Source organism: Nicotiana sylvestris, chromosome 6 (assembly GCF_000393655.2).
Source record: "Nicotiana sylvestris chromosome 6, ASM39365v2, whole genome shotgun sequence".
Lineage (NCBI taxonomy): Eukaryota > Viridiplantae > Streptophyta > Magnoliopsida > Solanales > Solanaceae > Nicotiana > Nicotiana sylvestris.
In genome coordinates this window covers 52392192-52411478 of record NC_091062.1, presented here as the reverse complement: position 1 = coordinate 52411478, position 19287 = coordinate 52392192, and the positions used below count along the sequence as shown (strand labels likewise).

The window sequence follows — 19287 nt, the reverse complement described above, 5'->3', positions numbered from 1 at the left end:
AAAGGTACACGACAATGTACTTATCCTATTTCTTCTTTTGTGTCTTATGACCATTTGTATACTTCTTCTAGCTCGTTTATTGCATCATTAGATTCTGCTAGGATACCTAAAACTATTCGTGAAGCATTGTCCCACCCAGGTTGGCATGATGCAATGATAGAAGAGATGATGGCTTTAGATGAGAATGGTACTTGGGAGTTGGCTGATCTGCCCACTAACAAAAAGGCTATTGGGTGCAAGTGGGTATTTGCTGTTAAGTTTAACTCCGATGGGACAGTAGCTTGCCTTAAGGCACACCTTGTTGCAAAAGGGTATGCACAGACCTATGGAGTCGACTATTTGGATACTTTTTCCCCGGTCGCCAAGTTAGCTTCTGTTTGATTATTCATTTCCATGGCATCTACTTATGATTGGCCTCTGCATCAGCTTGATATAAAGAATGCTTTTCTACATGGAGATCTTCAGGAAGAAGTATATATGGAGCAACCACCTGGGTTTGTTGCTCAGGGGGAGTGTGGAAAGGTATGTCGTCTTCGAAAATCTCTTTATGGGCTGAAACAGAGTCCCCGTGCTTGGTTTGGCAGATTTAGTGAGGCTGTTCTAGAATATGGGATGAAGAAAAGCAATTGCGATCATACGGTGTTTTATAAAAAGTCTGATGATGGTATTCTTTTATTGGTAGTATATGTTGATGACATCGTTATTACTGGAAGTGATATTACATGTTTATTTCAGAGTCGCCACTTGGGAGATTTAGGGTGTCCCAAGTCACCAATTTTAATCCCGAATCGAGGAAAATAATGACTCTATATTACAGTCTGCGTACCAGAAATCTAGATAAGGAATTCTGTTAACCCGGGAGAAGGTGTTAGGCATTCCCGAGTTCCGTGGTTCTAGCACGGTCGCTCAACTGTTATATTCGGCTTATTTATCTGATTTTAAAATACAATTATGAACCAATGTGCCAATTTTAACTTTTAACCGCTTTATTATTATTGTTTTTACAAGAATGTGAACATCGCTTAAAACACGTCTTTGGACTGCGTCACATGAAATGCACCCACAATCCGGAACGCATTTTATTTGATGTTTTGAGATTTGGATTTGGGTCGCATGAAATGCACACCCGAGCTTAAGAAAGTAAATTATTAAACACGCGCCTAAAGAGACTATCGCGTTATTATTTTGCGGAGGCCGTGAAATTCGCTAAACGACCCTCCTGAATTCTAAGTAATTTTAAACAAGTATTTACTGAGGGCCCCGCAATTTGTGTTTTTATTCGGCGAGGCTCATCTCATTCTTATTTTTTAAAAGGAATTTGCAACGTCATGGACATGCATCTCGGGCCACGTCACAATCAATGTGCCCGTGACTAGAGACATATTTCGACTCCGTTGAGATTTGGATTTGGGTCACATACATGTGCACCCGAGTTTAGGGAGATAACATTATTAAAGGCGCGCCTAAAGCAACTAGCGCATTATTATTTTTGGTAGGGCCGCGGAATTTGCTAAACGGCCCGTCCCAGAATCTAAGTATTTAATACACATATTTTGTGAAGGCTCCGCAATCTATGCATTTTTATTTGGCAAAGCTCATCTCGTTTTTATTATTTGAGGGCAAACTTAAGGCAACTACGATTTTCTACCAATGAAATCATCCGAGGTTAAACAAAAAAAAAAAAAAAAGCAATGATTCTAACAGGTAATAATATCCATAGTAAAAATGAAAAAAAAATCGAATAACCTCGTTCATATGCTCACATTTACTTTAAGCATGCAATAACTAAACTTAGAATAAACATTTTTAACGCAACAACAAAAATTGCATTGTTGACATTCATAAATATCGAATATTCTCATTTTTTTGAACCATAATATGCAAAACGAATGAAATGAAATAAAGGAAGAAGAACACCAACCTTCGAACCTCGACAATTCTAGAACGACAAACAGTGCCTCCTACGGAACTCGAACCGGACCTCACTCGACGAAGAACAATGATGAAACCTCGGACAAAACACCTCGACGAGCAAAAGCAAACTCACCGGAAAAACAGAAAGCTCGGACCAAAGTCGAATCGAGGCAACCAACAGCTGCTCGACAATGCCGACAGTAGTAAGGTCGACGCCAGGGGGATGCTGACGGGCTTAGCTTTGGGTGTTTGTTGACGACGGGGAGGGGGTGCGACGTGAAAGCATGCAGAACCAACTGCTCGGAAAGCAGCGAGGCTGAAAATGGTGGAGCAACTCCGGTCGGGGTATGGCTGGAGCTTGGACGTGAGAGAGTTGGCGTCGTCGGAGCAGGTGGACGACGAGCAGGTGCCGGACTGGTGGAGTAGGTTTTGCTAGGGTTGTTTCCTAGGTTTTCTTGAGGAGGAAGGAGATGGGGTGGTTTTCGTCGATGGTTGGTTGACGATGGCGGAGGGTCAGTGATGGTGTCGATGGAGGAAGCTGGTCGTGGGGGGTGGCGATGCAGCGAGCAGCAGCTCGACGGAGCTGGTACGTGGGGGGGGGGGTTACCGGTGGTTTTGGACGCGAGGGTTTTGGGGTCGTTGGTTATGGCGTTTGGACGGTGGGGTTGCGGGCAGCATGGTGGTGGTGTTGAGGCGGAGAGGGAGCTGGGGGAAGGTGATGGACTGGTGGTTTCCGGCGAGGGTATTTGCTTTTTCTTCTTCTTGAAGAAGGAGCGTGAACAGTAGTATGTTTCAAAAATTCCAAAATCCTCTTGTTCCTTTGTTTCATCCGTATATTTGACATGGGTTTGTCAAGAAAAATGAGCCCCACGCGTGGTGGGGTTCGAGACTTATGTCCCCCACGCGTGGTGGGGTTCCCCACGTGTCCTGGACACGATTTATTATGGGCTAGGTCCGAAAATTAGGCCTAAAACTGGGTAGTTTGAACCCGAATATTATTCTTTTGCCCGGACCCGAGAAATAGGAACACGCTACTTAACTAGTCCTATGTAAGCAAAATAACTACTAAAAATAAGACTAGTATTTAACAAAACTATATCTTTTTTTTTAAATATTTTTAAGGATTTAAAATGGCTACAAAATATTAATAAAATTATTTTTGTAATTTTCGTAAATATTAAGATAAAATATGAAGTAATATTTTTGTATTTTTTTCAACGTTAAAATGACTATAAAATATTAATAAAACTATTTTTTTGTAATTTTCGTTTTTTTTAATAAAGACAAAATATGAAATAATATTTTTTTTGTATTAAAACGACTTCAAAACATTAATAGAATTATATATATTTTTTTGTAATTTTCGAATTTATATAAAGTACCAAAATAAAGTACAATTGTTTTTGTATTTTTCAAGTTTATGAGAAATACATAAACTAAAATTATATATATATTTTTTGTGATTTTTCTTTTTGCAACGAAATAAAGTAAAATAGTTAAAATGACTATATTGGACCCAATTTCACATATTCACGCTAAAAATGTGAAAATTCTCGGGGAGGGTCAAAAATCACGTGCTTACAGCTGCCCCTCTTTGACTGGAAACACGAAGAGTTTTCCGACAAAGAACGACTAGACGTGTTTTTGACCCGACCATTACTTGGACGGACTACACTTAAGGAAAGGGAGGGAATGTGACCGAGCCCTGGTATCTGAGCTGCCTACATATCCTTGGTTATACAGGAATCAGGCCACGTGTAGTTCGGGATGAGAGAGATAGTGAAGTGTACCGAGGTGAAGAGCCGATCGAGGTGCCGTTCCGTTGAGGTTCCGGTCCGCGGTCCTGTCATTACAACAAAAATGAAAACTGAAAAAGACTAACTAAGCCTATCAGCTACTAGTTACAAGGATTCCTATCTCTTAAGTCTTCTGAAACTTGGTCTTGAGTCTTGAATGGTGCTTCATACAGACTTTGGATCTGAACCTTGATACTTGCTAGTTGTAGGTGCTAGTTCTTGAGCAGACCACCTTTGTTCTCTACTTCCGTAATTTGGGCTCTTCTCTTTCTTCTTTTTTTTTTCTTCTTTTCTCTTGTTTTTTTTTTGGTGACCAGCTTCTGTTGATCATCCCAGACTATTGATTCGCGTTCTTGAGGCGAGCTTCTAACTTGGATTGAATGCTGGGGATTTCTGTTGTAATCCTTCTGCTTTCCAGTGGGTCACTGCTTGATCTTTGACAGGCGGACTCCTGACTTCTTCGATCTTTGACATACCACAAACTCCGTTCTACAGGCGGGTCCCTGACAATCAAAACAAACAAAACAAACAAAATTTCCTAACCCAGTTTGCACTGGGGAGGTTTGTGAGTCGTTAGCAAAATCGTAGCCCACTGATACTACTGATGCACTGCTGAGAGTGAACTAAACACTAGATTAGGATGTATTCCCTTGTTATACAGGTGGGCGCCTAACTTCAATGCTTGAAATGTAAGGACTGAAATGTATTCCTCTGTTCTATACAGGTGGGCGCCTGGCTTTAGGAAAATGACTTTTTTTTTCAAAATGTTTTTTTTTTAGCATATTAGGAGAAAGATTCATCGGACTAAGATTTTGATCCTAGGAGAAGGTTCGTCAGACTAGGTCATTTTGTTTTTTGGTTATCTTAGGAGAAAGATTCATCAGACTAAGATTTTGATCCTAGGAGAAGGTTCGTCAGACTAGGTCTCTATCTTAGGAGAAAAATTCATCGGACTAAGATTTTGATCCTAGGAGAAGGTTCATCAGACTAGGTCTCTATCTTAGGAGAAAAATTCATCGGACTAAGATTTTGATCCTAGGAGAAGGTTCGTCAGACTAGGTCTCTATCTTAGGAGAAAAACTCGTCAGACTAAGATTTGGATCCTAGGAGAAGGTTCGTCAGACTAGGTCTCTATCTTAGGAGAAAAATTCATCAGACTAAGATTTTGATCCTAGGAGAAAGTTCATCAGACTAGGTCATTTTTGTTTTTGGTTATCTTAGGAGAAAGATTCATCAGACTAAGATTTTGATCCTAGGAGAAGGTTCGTCAGACTAGGTCTCTATCTTAGGAGAAAAATTCATCAGACTAAGATTTTGATCCTAGGAGAAGGTTCATCAGACTAGGTCTTTTCTTTTTGGTATCTTAGGAGAAAGATTCATCAGACTAAGATTTTGATCCTAGGAGAAAGTTCATCAGACTAGGTCATTTTTTGTTTTTTGGTTATCTTAGGAGAAAGATTCATCAGACTAAGATTTGGATCCTAGGAGAAGGTTCGTCAGATTAGGTCTCTATCTTAGGAGAAAAATTCATCAGACTAAGATTTGGATCCTAGGAGAAGGTTCGTCAGACTAGGTCTCTATCTTAGGAGAAAAATTCATCAGACTAAGATTTTGATCCTAGGAGAAAGTTCATCAGACTAGGTCATTTTTGTTTTTGGTTATCTTAGGAGAAAGATTCATCAGACTAAGATTTTGATCCTAGGAGAAGGTTCGTCAGACTAGGTCTCTATCTTAGGAGAAAAATTCATCAGACTAAGATTTTGATCCTAGGAGAAGGTTCATCAGACTAGGTCTTTTCTTTTTGGTATCTTAGGAGAAAGATTCATCAGACTAAGATTTTGATCCTAGGAGAAAGTTCATCAGACTAGGTCATTTTTTGTTTTTTGGTTATCTTAGGAGAAAGATTCATCAGACTAAGATTTGGATCCTAGGAGAAGGTTCGTCAGACTAGGTCTCTATCTTAGGAGAAAAATTCATCAGACTAAGATTTTGATCCTAGGAGAAAGTTCATCAGACTAGGTCATTTTTTTGTTTTTTTTTTCAAAAACAACTTAGGAGGAAATGCATCTCCTATGGGTAAACTTAACTTTGAGGAAGTGCGTCTCCTGTGGGTACAATAAACTTAGGAAGTGCGTCTCCTATGGGTACAATAAACTTAGGAAGTGCGTCTCCTATGGGTACAATAAACTTAGGAAGTGCGTCTCCTATTGGGGATAACTGTTCTTAGGAAGTGCGTCTCCTACTGGGTGAAACTAAACTTTAGGAAGTGCGTCTCCTATTGGTGAACTATTCTTAGGAAGTGCGTCTCCTACCGGTAAAAACTTGCTTAGGAAGTGCGTCTCCTATTGGGTGCAATAAATTTAGGAAGTGCGTCTCCTATTGGTAGAACTGAACTTAGGAAGTGCGTCTCCTATGGTAAACTGAACTTAGGAAGTGCGTCTCCTATTGTAAAACTGAACTTAGGAGGAAATGCATCTCCTATGGGTGAAACTTGAAACAAACCTAGGAGGAAATGCGTCTCCTATGGGTGAAACTAAACAAACCTAGGAGGAAATGCATCTCCTATGGGTAAAACTAAAACTTAGGAGGAAATGCATCTCCTATGGGTAAAGACGTGGAATGTATGCCTCTATTATCTAGGCGGGCTCCCAATTTCAACACTTGAAATAAAAAGACTGAATGTATGCCTCTGTTATCTGGGCGGGCTCCCAACTTCAACACTTAAAAGTAAAGACTGAAACCAACATATCCTATTTGAGGGCGGATGAACCCAACATATCCTATTTGAGGGCGGATGAACCCGACATACCCTATTTGAGGGCGGATGAACCCAACAGATCCTATTTGAGGGCGGATGAACCCGACAGATCCTATTTGAGGGCGGATGAACCCGACAGATCCTATTTGAGGGCGGATGAACCCAACATATCCTATTTGAGGGCGGATGAACCCGACATATCCTATTTGAGGGCGGATGAACCCAACATATCCTATTTGAGGGCGGATGAACCCGACATATCCTATTTGAGGGCGGATGAACCCGACATATCCTATTTGAGGGCGGATGAACCCGACAGATCCTATTTGAGGGCGGATGAACCCGACATATCCTATTTGAGGGCGGATGAACCCGACATATCCTATTTGAGGGCGGATGAACCCAACATATCCTATTTGAGGGCGGATGAACCCGACATATCCTATTTGAGGGCGGATGAACCCGACATATCCTATTTGAGGGCGGATGAACCCGACATATCCTATTTGAGGGCGGATGAACCCGACAAATCCTATTTGAGGGCGGATGAACCCGACATATCCTATTTGAGGGCGGATGAACCCGACATATCCTATTTGAGGGCGGATGAACCCGACAGATCCTATTTGAGGGCGGATGAACCCGACATATCCTATTTGAGGGCGGATGAACCCGACAGATCCTATTTGAGGGCGGATGAACCCGACATATCCTATTTGAGGGCGGATGAACCCGACATATCCTATTTGAGGGCGGATGAACCCGACAGATCCTATTTGAGGGCGGATGAACCCGACATATCCTATTTGAGGGCGGATGAACCCGACATATCCTATTTGAGGGCGGATGAACCCGACATATCCTATTTGAGGGCGGATGAACCCGACATATCCTATTTGAGGGCGGATGAACCCGACAGATCCTATTTGAGGGCGGATGAACCCGACATATCCTATTTGAGGGCGGATGAACCCGACATATCCTATTTGAGGGCGGATGAACCCGACAGATCCTATTTGAGGGCGGATGAACCCGACATATCCTATTTGAGGGCGGATGAACCCGACATATCCTATTTGAGGGCGGATGAACCCAAAATATCTTTAAGACTTGAAAATGTCTTACCTCGAATACTTGCTGGGGATTGGGATGAATTTTCCTTTTCTACCTTCCCCATTTTTTATTATTATCCCCTTTTTTTTATTCCTTTTTTGTTTTGTTTTTGCATAGCTTCTTCCTTCAAAGACTACCTTCCTTGATTTACTTACCTGTTGGGGGGTAAAATGTTATCAGCTGGGGGTACCTGACTTCCAGAAAATTTTCTAAATGGAAGGAAAATTTTCTGCCCCAGTTTGATAATATCCCTTGTGGCACGCAGTTCTGGCATCAATGCCATTTCCTTTACCTGTTTCAAATCAAACAAAATTGTTAGTTTAAAATATGGTGGTTGGTTGTGATACTCCTACTGGGATGGCTTTCCCTTTCTCCTTCCTTGCTCTGCGTTCAGCAACTTGTTGGGGATGATCTTATGTGTTGGGGATAATCCCTTCCTGCTGGGGGATATCCCTCTTCTTTTGTGGCATAGCTTGGAAACTGGCATTTCCCCGACCTTTTAGTCTAGTATGGATTTCGCCAAATTATGCTCACTGCTCTCCTTGCTCTGTTCCTGGGCCTTGGCCTTTGAGGTTTGGGTTTGGCAAGGATATCTCTCTTGACGCTCGTCAATCCTTTTGTCAATTCCCTTTGCTGGGGATATCTTTTTTGACACTGGCCTCGCGCTTGTTCCTCGCCGACTATACCATTTGGATATACTAGTCAGATCTCATCTTGAAAAGCTGATGACATATTTGAAGTCATTTCATACTTGTTCTGACCAGCCAGACTCTATTGGGGAATTTTTCTATGAAAGGAGAAAGATAAAAGAAACAAAATAAAAGACAAAGGAAACGATGACTCTCTTACAAAAGAAACTATAAATAAAATGTATCAAATGCAGATACCGACTCTAATGGTAATGACATGCGGATGTGGCCTATCCTTTACCGTCAATCATCTTTCAAGATCTTCAATTGGCGATTCCCCATCTGATTCTCAATCTTATTCGACTTGTAGTGCCCGAAGGGTTTTCACTATCAAGTCTCTCTCATTTTTGGTTCTTCTCTCAGCTTTCATCGCCTTATGGTGCCTGTGAAGGTTTTCACCGATAAGACTCTCTCATTTGTATCACTTTCTAGCTGGGGATTTGGAGTGTCGCCGGTATGACTCTTTCTGCTGGAGATTAGAGTCTTTTCTGCTGTGGAACAGAATGTTATGTTTGCCGGTAAGACTCTTCATTTGTCTGACTTGGCATCTTTTGAAGACTGATCGGAAGGTCTTTCTTTGGACCGTAATGTGGGTTTTGGATAGGGCTAGAAAGAAAGGGTATAAAAGGCTCAAAAATGCATTAATTTTGGGTTATTAGTTACAACCTTCGGAATTAGATTTATTTACAACAAACGCAACTTTTGCCTCAGTTTCTTGCTTGGGGATATTTTAATTGATTTTTTTCATTTTTCTTTCCAAACTATGACCGAGCCGTGAAGCGCCTACGTATCCTCTTTGAGGAATCAGGTCAAACGTAGTTCCCAATTCCTCTTTTTCATTTGATTTTCCTTTTTTCTTTGTTATCATTCTTCTTTCTTTCTTTTTCTGTTTTGTTGTTTTTTTTTCTTTCTTTTTTTTTTCTTTTGTTTACCTGCCACGCTTGCGTATTCTATTCGTTGCTACTAATTCCGAACGAGGGGTATGAAAGAAAAATAAATAAGGCTCAAAAGGGGTAACGAAGGATAAAGTGTTTAGGTAGCAGAACAAAATGCCTTCGTCATTTCAGTCTTCAAAACATGCCAAGTGCAAACAACACACTTTAAATTTGTAGTCTCTTCTGATGGTGCTGGACTTGACAATTATATTCAACATCTGTTTGTTCATTTGTCACTTCTAAAGCACCGTTGGGCGACACTCTCATTCTCATTATTATGAACGACCCTCATGCCAATTTAGGCGAATCTTTCTTTAACGGTTTTCTTTGTGTTTAACTTGCCCCAGTTCCACATGACTCGAGCTCTGAATAATCTCAAACCGTCCTTATTTTCTTTAAATGGTCTGATCGCCTTTCCAGGGTTTTATGATTAACTTTAAAGACTAGGCCCAAAGTGTGTGCGCATGTCATGTCCCTAGAATCGGTGCTGAATAAAAATGACATAATGACTAAACAGAAAGATGACTGGGAATAATCAAAGACTGAATTTTTTGCATTGGACTGAACAAATGGTTTTAAAAACAAAGCAAACCGGAATAAAATCCTAAACAACTTGGACAAAACTTAAACAAACCGCTATGACAAAACGGAAAGATAAGCGGAAAGACATTGACACAAAACAAATCCGAATTACAATCCTAATAATCCGAACAACAGAAATGACCGCAAAATAAGCCACCACAAGCTTCTCTCTTGCTGACCAAGGAACGAAGCGTCCTCCCAAAAAATTGGCATCTTAGCCACTGAGCTTTGCATCAATACTGCCAAGACCATTACCCGCTTCACCATCGTCACCCTCTGTCAACAAGTTCTCGATAGGGTTCGAGTGCTCCATGTCACTGTTATTGATCACAATCCGCCCTTCTTGGATCATTCTTTCTATTTCTCTTTTCAAATCCCGACAGCTTTCAACATTGTGCCCCTGGACATTGGAATGGTATTCACACCTTTTAGAAGGGTCAAAGCTTCTTGCACGTGGGTCCACACGATTTGGAGGAATAGGTGCAATCATGTCATGATTCCTTAATTTCTCAAATAAGCTTTCATAGGACTCTCCTATTGGTGTAAAATTATCTTTCAACCTTTGTTCCCCTTTATACCACTGGCTTGGCTGTGGGTTATAGGGCACCTGAAAATTTTGTGGAGACTTCTGGAGATTTTGTGATGCTCGTGCTCGCCTCCTGGGGTGTTTTGGTGGCTGGACAACATACTGAGGTGGAGCGACAGAGTATTGAGCGTCCTGAGGTGGATAATACTGCTCAGGGGAGCCATGAAAAATTTGAGGAGGCTGCTCATACTTTCGAGATGTTCTTCTGGGACCTCTTCTAGACCCTGATGTCATCATGATTTCTTCAATCTCCTCATTTGCGTCGCTAAGATTATCTGACTCAACCCGGACAGCCTGAGTTGCGGCTTTAAGAACAGCTTGACTTATAATTTTGCCTGTCTTAAGACCATTCTCTACCATTTCTCCAATTTTGATTGCTTCCGAGAAGGTTTTGCCAACTGCGGACACCATGTTTTGAAAGTAATCTGGCTCTTGCGCTTGAAGGAAGACAGTAATTAGCTCGTGGTCATCCATGGGTGGCTTAACTCGAGCTGCTTGCTCTCTCCATTTTATGGCATATTCCCTGAAACTTTCACTTGGTTTCTTCTTCAGGTTTGAAAGGGACATGCGGTCTGGGGGAATGTCGATGTTGTATTGGAACTGTCTGACAAAGGCCTGTGCCATGTCATCCCAGACATACCAGCGAGACGTGTCTTGATCCATAAACCATTCGGAGGCTACTCCCGTAAGGCTTTCCACAAAATAAGCCATCAACAATTTTTCATTTCTTCCTGCCCCTCTCAGTTGATTGCAATACCTTTTCAGGTGGGCTATGGGATCTCCATGTCCATCGTACTTTTCAAATTTTGGAGTCTTGAAACCAGGCGGCAAGTGGACATCGGGGAACATACATAGATCTTTGAAGGCAACACTCTTTTGGCCTGCTAGCCCTTGCATGTTTTCCAACCATTGTTCTAAGCTTTTCACTCGTTGGGTCATTTCTTCCTGTACCATCTTTCGGGCAGGCTTCTCAGCTTTTGCAGCAAGATCAAACGAGTACGAGTGATACTCAGGAGAGTGGTACTGCTCTTGTTGTGTCGCAAATTGTGACTCATGACGAGGAACCTTCCCACTCTGAGTCTCTGGAGCACTTGTAGCAGCTTCGACGTTAGTTGTCATTTTTCTTTGAGGCACAAACCAACCACCTCAACTTTCTTCACAATTCAAAACCAAATATGTTAGAATGGACTCAGTCGGTCCTTATTATTATCAATATATATATATATATATATATATATTTATTTATTTATTTATTTATTTATTTATTACCTTTGTTTTTCCTTTTTTCTTTTTTTTTTCTCTTTTTCATTACTTCTTTTGTGTGTGGTCGAATCTTATGGAGATTGCCTACGTATCATGACCCCGCATGAATCAGACCTTGCGTAGTTCGGACCAATAAAAGATAAACAATACTAAACACACATTTTTTTTAAAATTTAAAACAAACTGGGTTTCAAGGATTTAAAGATTACCCACAAACTTGAAAATTAAACAAACCGCATATTCTAGACAAAAGATTTATAAACTTCAAAACAAATGGCCAACTTCCTTCCTCTGTTTGCTAATTTTAACCAAATGGTTATTTTTTGCAAATGTGGCCCCTTCCAATTTTCACATGAATTTTGAGGTCGGGGAGGATTATTTCGACACTTTACAAACTTGTCCATTCTTTTACGAAAATAACCTTTCGACAACTGAAAGATACTCTAAGCTATTTCGGCAAGAACGGTTTAAGATGCGGCCGAAGCTGGCTCGGCTTATTATGACAAAAGACGGTATTCACATGACCGCTGACTCTTTGATTTTTTTTTCTTTTCAAATTACAATAAAAGACTTGGCGTTGTAAACACGGCCCTTCAGCGCCTCGGCGACGAAGATTTATAAGGCTGTGTGGGTCAACTTAGACCAAAAATTCTAAACATGACCCAAAAGGTGGCTGTTTACGCAAAGTCAGCCTTCCGGCGTCCCTTTCGGGAACATTCGGCTAATTATGACAAACAGCATCTCCTGACTTAGTTATGACTCTTTTGTTGTTTTTCAAAAATAGGAAACTCAATATTGCAAACACGGCCTGTCAACGTCTCGGGGACGAAGATTTTTAAGGCTGTGTGGGTCAACTGGACCAAATCTTAAAATGACCCAAAGGTGGCTGTTTATGCAAAGTCAGCCTTCCGGCGTCCCTTTCGGGAACATTCGGCTATGTCTTGATAAAACAGCGTCACCCGACTTCTTTATGACAAAACTAAAATTTGACATGTATTTTTTATTATTATTATCATTATTATTATTTGTTTTTTTTTTGGCTTTTTAGCAAAAGGTGGGGTTGGACCCGATGAGGGTTGCCTACGTATCTCACATCCGGTGAGAATCAAACCCGCGTAGTTCGGGCAAATAAGAATGAGTAGGCAAATAATAATAAGCAGATGAACTAACTCTTTTTTTTTTGAATTTTCGTTTAAAAGAACTACTTTAAAAGAAGCGAGGAAATATTATTTTTTGATTGATTTTCTTTTTAAAAGAAAGACTAATATTTTTGAATTTCGTTTTTTTATTCTAAAGAAAAGAAGAACACATTTTCGGAATTTTACCTTTAATATAAGAAATGCTTCTAAAATATTTTTTTTTGAATTTTGAATTTTCTAAAGAAGAATCAAAATATTTTCGGATTTTTTTTTTATTTATCTATTTTATCTTTTGAATTTTGAACTTTCTTTTGAACTTTTTTTTTGGATTATATATATATACTTATTTTTGGAACAAATAATAAAATCACATTCAACGCCGGACTCTTTTTATTTTTATTTCTGGCATTTTCATAGACAAACAAAATAAAAATAAAAATATATATATTTTTTTTAAAAAAAACCAGGCTCTTTTTCATTTTCATTTAATGGCAAAACAAACTATTTTCTTTAATATTTTAAAAAAAACACCAGACAGAACAATGATGATTTTTTTTCCCTTTGCTTTTAATATAACAAACTAACAAGACATTTTTTCATTTTTCAAATTTTCGGCAGAGTTTCGACTCTACTCGGACTTCTATGCTGTTATTTTCTCCTTTTTTCACGATTTTCTTATATGTGGAAAATGATGACAACATACAAAATCTTTTTGAATTTTCATGCTTTGTTTTTATTTGTATTTGTAATTTTATTTTTTATATTTATTATTTCTTTCAAAAATGTGGCATGGGAGACATAACGATTTCCAAGACTTCTTGGATTCCGCAAATGCTCCCCATGCGCTTTTCCCAACATATGAAGCGTGGGGGACATATGGGAATTCCAAGACTTCTTGGATTCCACAAATGTTCCCCATGTGCTTTCCCAAAAAGCAAGCGTGGGGGACATAGGGAATTCCAAGAAATCTTGGATTCCACAAATGTTCCCCATGCTTTGATTAAAATAACATCATGCTGGAAAAACGTGCGGCCTTCTTATTAAATGTGATCAACCTAACAAGGTGTGTTATTTGTCCGCAACTATTATTGGTCCGCCAAACGACCCATTCACCCTTGAATAAGTACAACATGTAGCACATAGGATGCCAAAAGATGGTCTATTATTTTCAGGTTGCTTGTCCTAGACGGACCCAACCCCTGTGTTGAGTCCCCTAAGTCAAATGCACATGATGCAAATAAACGCTCCTACTAGGGATCCGGCATGAAGTTGAGTTATTCTAGGTTCAAAACCTGGGTATACGTTCTAGACTGTGTACCCGAGCGGACAACTCGAGCCGAGGAGGGGGCTACGTACCGGGGACCCGCGAGATCGTCCGGCTTTGTAACTTGTCCGACCTCTTTCTTATTTCAGGTATTGACACTAACAGAATAGGGAGTCTCGTCCAGCGAGCTTCTCCCCGGAGGTAAGGAGAGAAAGGTTTCAGCACAATTTATATGTACAGTTCAAGTAATATCAAAGCGGTAAAAGCAGCATTTAGCACATTAGGCTCAAAACATGTAAAAATCAGATAAAGCCAAATATAACAATTTATCTAAGCTCGAATTCTTAACCCTGAACCAGTGGTTCTGGGTCTGTTCCCCAGCAGAGTCGCCAGAGCTGTCGCACCTCCTTTTTCCGCACCCGCAAGGGGCGCAAGGGAGTTTTTTCCAATTAAAGGACAATCGAAACGGGATTTGTTTATTTATTTCAGAGTCGCCACTTGGGAGATTTAGGGTGTCCCAAGTCACCAATTTTAATCCCGAATCGAGGAAAATAATGACTCTATATTACAGTCTGCGTACCAGAAATCTAGATAAGGAATTCTGTTAACCCGGGAGAAGGTGTTAGGCATTCCCGAGTTCCGTGGTTCTAGCACGGTCGCTCAACTGTTATATTCGGCTTATTTATCTGATTTTAAAATACAATTATGAACCAATGTGCCAATTTTAACTTTTAACCGCTTTATTATTATTGTTTTTACAAGAATGTGAACATCGCTTAAAACACGTCTTTGGACTGCGTCACATGAAATGCACCCACAATCCGGAACGCATTTTATTTGATGTTTTGAGATTTGGATTTGGGTCGCATGAAATGCACACCCGAGCTTAAGAAAGTAAATTATTAAACACGCGCCTAAAGAGACTATCGCGTTATTATTTTGCGGAGGCCGTGAAATTCGCTAAACGACCCTCCTGAATTCTAAGTAATTTTAAACAAGTATTTACTGAGGGCCCCGCAATTTGTGTTTTTATTCGGCGAGGCTCATCTCATTCTTATTTTTTAAAAGGAATTTGCAACGTCATGGACATGCATCTCGGGCCACGTCACAATCAATGTGCCCGTGACTAGAGACATATTTCGACTCCGTTGAGATTTGGATTTGGGTCACATACATGTGCACCCGAGTTTAGGGAGATAACATTATTAAAGGCGCGCCTAAAGCAACTAGCGCATTATTATTTTTGGTAGGGCCGCGGAATTTGCTAAACGGCCCGTCCCAGAATCTAAGTATTTAATACACATATTTTGTGAAGGCTCCGCAATCTATGCATTTTTATTTGGCAAAGCTCATCTCGTTTTTATTATTTGAGGGCAAACTTAAGGCAACTACGATTTTCTACCAATGAAATCATCCGAGGTTAAACAAAAAAAAAAAAAAAAGCAATGATTCTAACAGGTAATAATATCCATGGTAAAAATGAAAAAAAAATCGAATAACCTCGTTCATATGCTCACATTTACTTTAAGCATGCAATAACTAAACTTAGAATAAACATTTTTAACGCAACAACAAAAATTGCATTGTTAACATTCATAAATATCAAATATTCTCATTTTTTTTTGAACCATAATATGCAAAACGAATGAAATGAAATAAAGGAAGAAGAACACCAACCTTCGAACCTCGACAATTCTAGAACGACAAACAGTGCCTCCTACGGAACTCGAACCGGACCTCACTCGACGAAGAACAATGATGAAACCTCGGACAAAACACCTCGACGAGCAAAAGCAAACTCACCGGAAAAACAGAAAGCTCGGACCAAAGTCGAATCGAGGCAACCAACAGCTGCTCGACAATGCCGACAGTAGTAAGGTCGACGCCAGGGGGATGCTGACGGGCTTAGCTTTGGGTGTTTGTTGACGACGGGGAGGGGGTGCGACGCGAAAGCATGCAGAACCAACTGCTCGGAAAGCAGCGAGGCTGAAAATGGTGGAGCAACTCCGGTCGGGGTATGGCTGGAGCTTGGACGTGAGAGAGTTGGCGTCGTCGGAGCAGGTGGACGACGAGCAAGTGCCGGACTGGTGGAGTAGGTTTTGCTAGGGTTGTTTCCTAGGTTTTCTTGAGGAGGAAGGAGATGGGGTGGTTTTCGTCGATGGTTGGTTGACGATGGCGGAGGGTCAGTGATGGTGTCGATGGAGGAAGCTGGTCGTGGGGGGTGGCGATGCAGCGAGCAGCAGCTCGACGGAGCTGGTACGTGGGGGGGGGGGTTACCGGTGGTTTTGGACGCGAGGGTTTTGGGGTCGTTGGTTATGGCGTTTGGACGGTGGGGTTGCGGGCAGCATGGTGGTGGTGTTGAGGCGGAGAGGGAGCTGGGGGAAGGTGATGGACTGGTGGTTTCCGGCGAGGGTATTTGCTTCTTCTTCTTCTTGAAGAAGGAGCGTGAACAGTAGTATGTTTCAAAAATTCCAAAATCCTCTTGTTCCTTTGTTTCATCCGTATATTTGACATGGGTTTGTCAAGAAAAATGAGCCCCACGCGTGGTGGGGTTCGAGACTTATGTCCCCCACGCGTGGTGGGGTTCCCCACGTGTCCTGGACACGGTTTATTATGGGCTAGGTCCGAAAATTAGGCCTAAAACTGGGTAGTTTGAACCCGAATATTATTCTTTTGCCCGGACCCGAGAAATAGGAACACGCTACTTAACTAGTCCTATGTAAGCAAAATAACTACCAAAAATAAGACTAGTATTTAACAAAACTATATCTTTTTTTTAAAATATTTTTAAGGATTTAAAATGGCTACAAAATATTAATAAAACTATTTTTGTAATTTTCGTAAATATTAAGATAAAATATGAAGTAATATTTTTGTATTTTTTTCAACGTTAAAATGACTATAAAATATTAATAAAACTATTTTTTTGTAATTTTCGTTTTTTTTAATAAAGACAAAATATGAAATAATATTTTTTTTGTATTAAAACGACTTCAAAACATTAATAGAATTATATATATTTTTTTGTAATTTTCAAATTTATATAAAGTACCAAAATAAAGTACAATTGTTTTTGTATTTTTCAAGTTTATGAGAAATATATTTTTCAAGTTTATGAGAAATACATAAACTAAAATTATATATATATTTTTTGTGATTTTTCTTTTTGCAACGAAATAAAGTAAAATAGTTAAAATGACTATATTGGACCCAATTTCACATATTCACGCTAAAAATGTGAAAATTCTCGGGGAGGGTCAAAAATCACGTGCTTACAGTATTCTTTTATTGGTAGTATATGTTGATGACATCGTTATTACTGGAAGTGATATTACAGGAATTTCAACTCTAAAGTCTTTCCTTCACACTCAATTTCAGACGAAAGATTTAGGGCAACTAAAGTATTTTTTGGGAGTTGAAGTTACACGGAGCAAGAAAGGCATCTTCTTGTCCCAAAGGAAATATACTCTTGACTTGTTAGCTGAAACTGGAAAGTTGGGATCTAAACCATGCAGCATGCCAATGGTTCCTAACACACAACTCGTGAAAGAAGACGGTGAGTTATTCGAAGATCCAGAGAAATATAGGAGATTGGTTGGGAAACTGAACTATCTTACAGTAACTCGTCCCGATATCGCATACTCTGTCAGCATTGTGAGTCAGTTTATGTCTTCCCCAACAGTCAGGCATTGGGCGGCTCTGGAGCAGATTCTTTGTTATCTAAAGGGATCTCCAGGACGGGGTCTAGTATATAAGAATAATGAACACACTAACATTGAGTGTTTCACAGATGCAGATTGGGCAGGGTCAAAAGCCGATAGGAGATCCACGACAGGATATTGCGTTTTTGTTGGTGGAAACTTGATTTCGTGGAAGAGTAAGAAACAAAATGTCGTATCTCGATCTAGTGCGGAAGCAGAATACAGAGCTATGGCACAATCTGTGTGTGAGGTTGTATGGGTACATCAACTATTAAGTGAAGTTGGCTTCCAAACTACATTGCCAGCAAAGTTGTGGTGTGATAATCAAGCTGCTCTTCATATCTCCTCTAATCCTGTATTTCACGAAAGGACTAAGCACATTGAAATAGATTGTCACTTTGTTCGTGAAAAGATTCAACAAAAGCTCATCTCTACAGGTCATGTTAGAACTGGAGATCAATTGGGAGACATTTTCACAAAAGCTTTGAATGGAGCTCGAGTTGAATATATCTGTAACAAGTTGGGCATGATCAATATATATGCTCCAACTTGAGGGGGAGTGTTGACATACAAGTTGTCTAGCACATGTATACACATGTACTACATCATAGCTAGCACATGTATATGAGTTGTATAGTAGGTGTATGACAACTAATAGATTAGGTGAATTAGTATTATAAATAGGCCTTGTAATCTTCTCTTCTAGATATGAAATATAGAACTTCTTTGGTTTCTAACAAAAGGCAACTACAATATTTTAACAATATATTCCTGCAATGTTGGGGGAAAGAGAACGATTAAACAGTATTGCGTTTGATGTCACTGTAGTCCTGTTGGCTTAAAGTAGCAGGACATCAGAGATCTTACTGTAACAGAGAGTGAAGTGATGGTTAAAAAAGAGAGAGTATTCTTTTGAAATCGATAAATTAAACAAAACATAAGTATCTGATATGATCCAATTAAGGCACCTTCCATTTCCATTGATTGTAATCAATTTTAATTAGTAAAATTAGCTGATGTTAGTTGTTGAGCTGGCTCAATTAGTTAGGAGGTCGTTAGAGGGTAGTTAGAGCACATGTTGTGCACATGGGTCCGAAAATTAATTACAACTAACTTTCCCACCCAAATTGTTCTTCCTTTATTAGCTAACCTAGACTTGATTTGTTTTTGTTATAGAATGAATCTAGACACTTATTATAGAATGAATGCAGACTCTTTCTTAGTAGTGTACATAAATAACAGATTTGTAGGAATCTCTTTTATTTCTTTCCTTAGTTAGCATCTAATGTACATGTATTTATATTGCTCACCTCTTGGAATGAGAACACAAGTTATTATTTCTATTTCGTTCACATGGTATCAGAGCAGGGTATCCTGCTTTGTCGGACTTAGATCAGAAACTCCCCCGATCTACAAAACCCCAAAATCTGGTGGTCGGAGGAGAAGCACGTGCGTCTCACGCGCCGATGAAACTGCCGGAGATACTTCTGTTTAAGCTGCGTGTGGAGGCGCGTTCGTGGACCAATCTTGGTCTAGCTTCCCGTTAC

The 19287-nt window shown here is 40.0% G+C and overlaps 1 protein-coding gene across 1 annotated transcript; it reads left to right on the top strand.

Annotated features, from left to right (window-relative positions):
* The first annotated feature begins 16354 nt into the window (after window positions 1-16354).
* Window positions 16355-18293, top strand: LOC138870608 (uncharacterized mitochondrial protein AtMg00810-like). Its single transcript, XM_070148430.1, has 2 exons — window positions 16355-16451; window positions 17377-18293. Exons 1-2 carry the CDS (start codon window positions 16355-16357, stop codon window positions 18291-18293), a joined length of 1014 nt encoding a protein of 337 aa, XP_070004531.1.
* The last annotated feature ends 994 nt before the right edge of the window (window positions 18294-19287 follow it).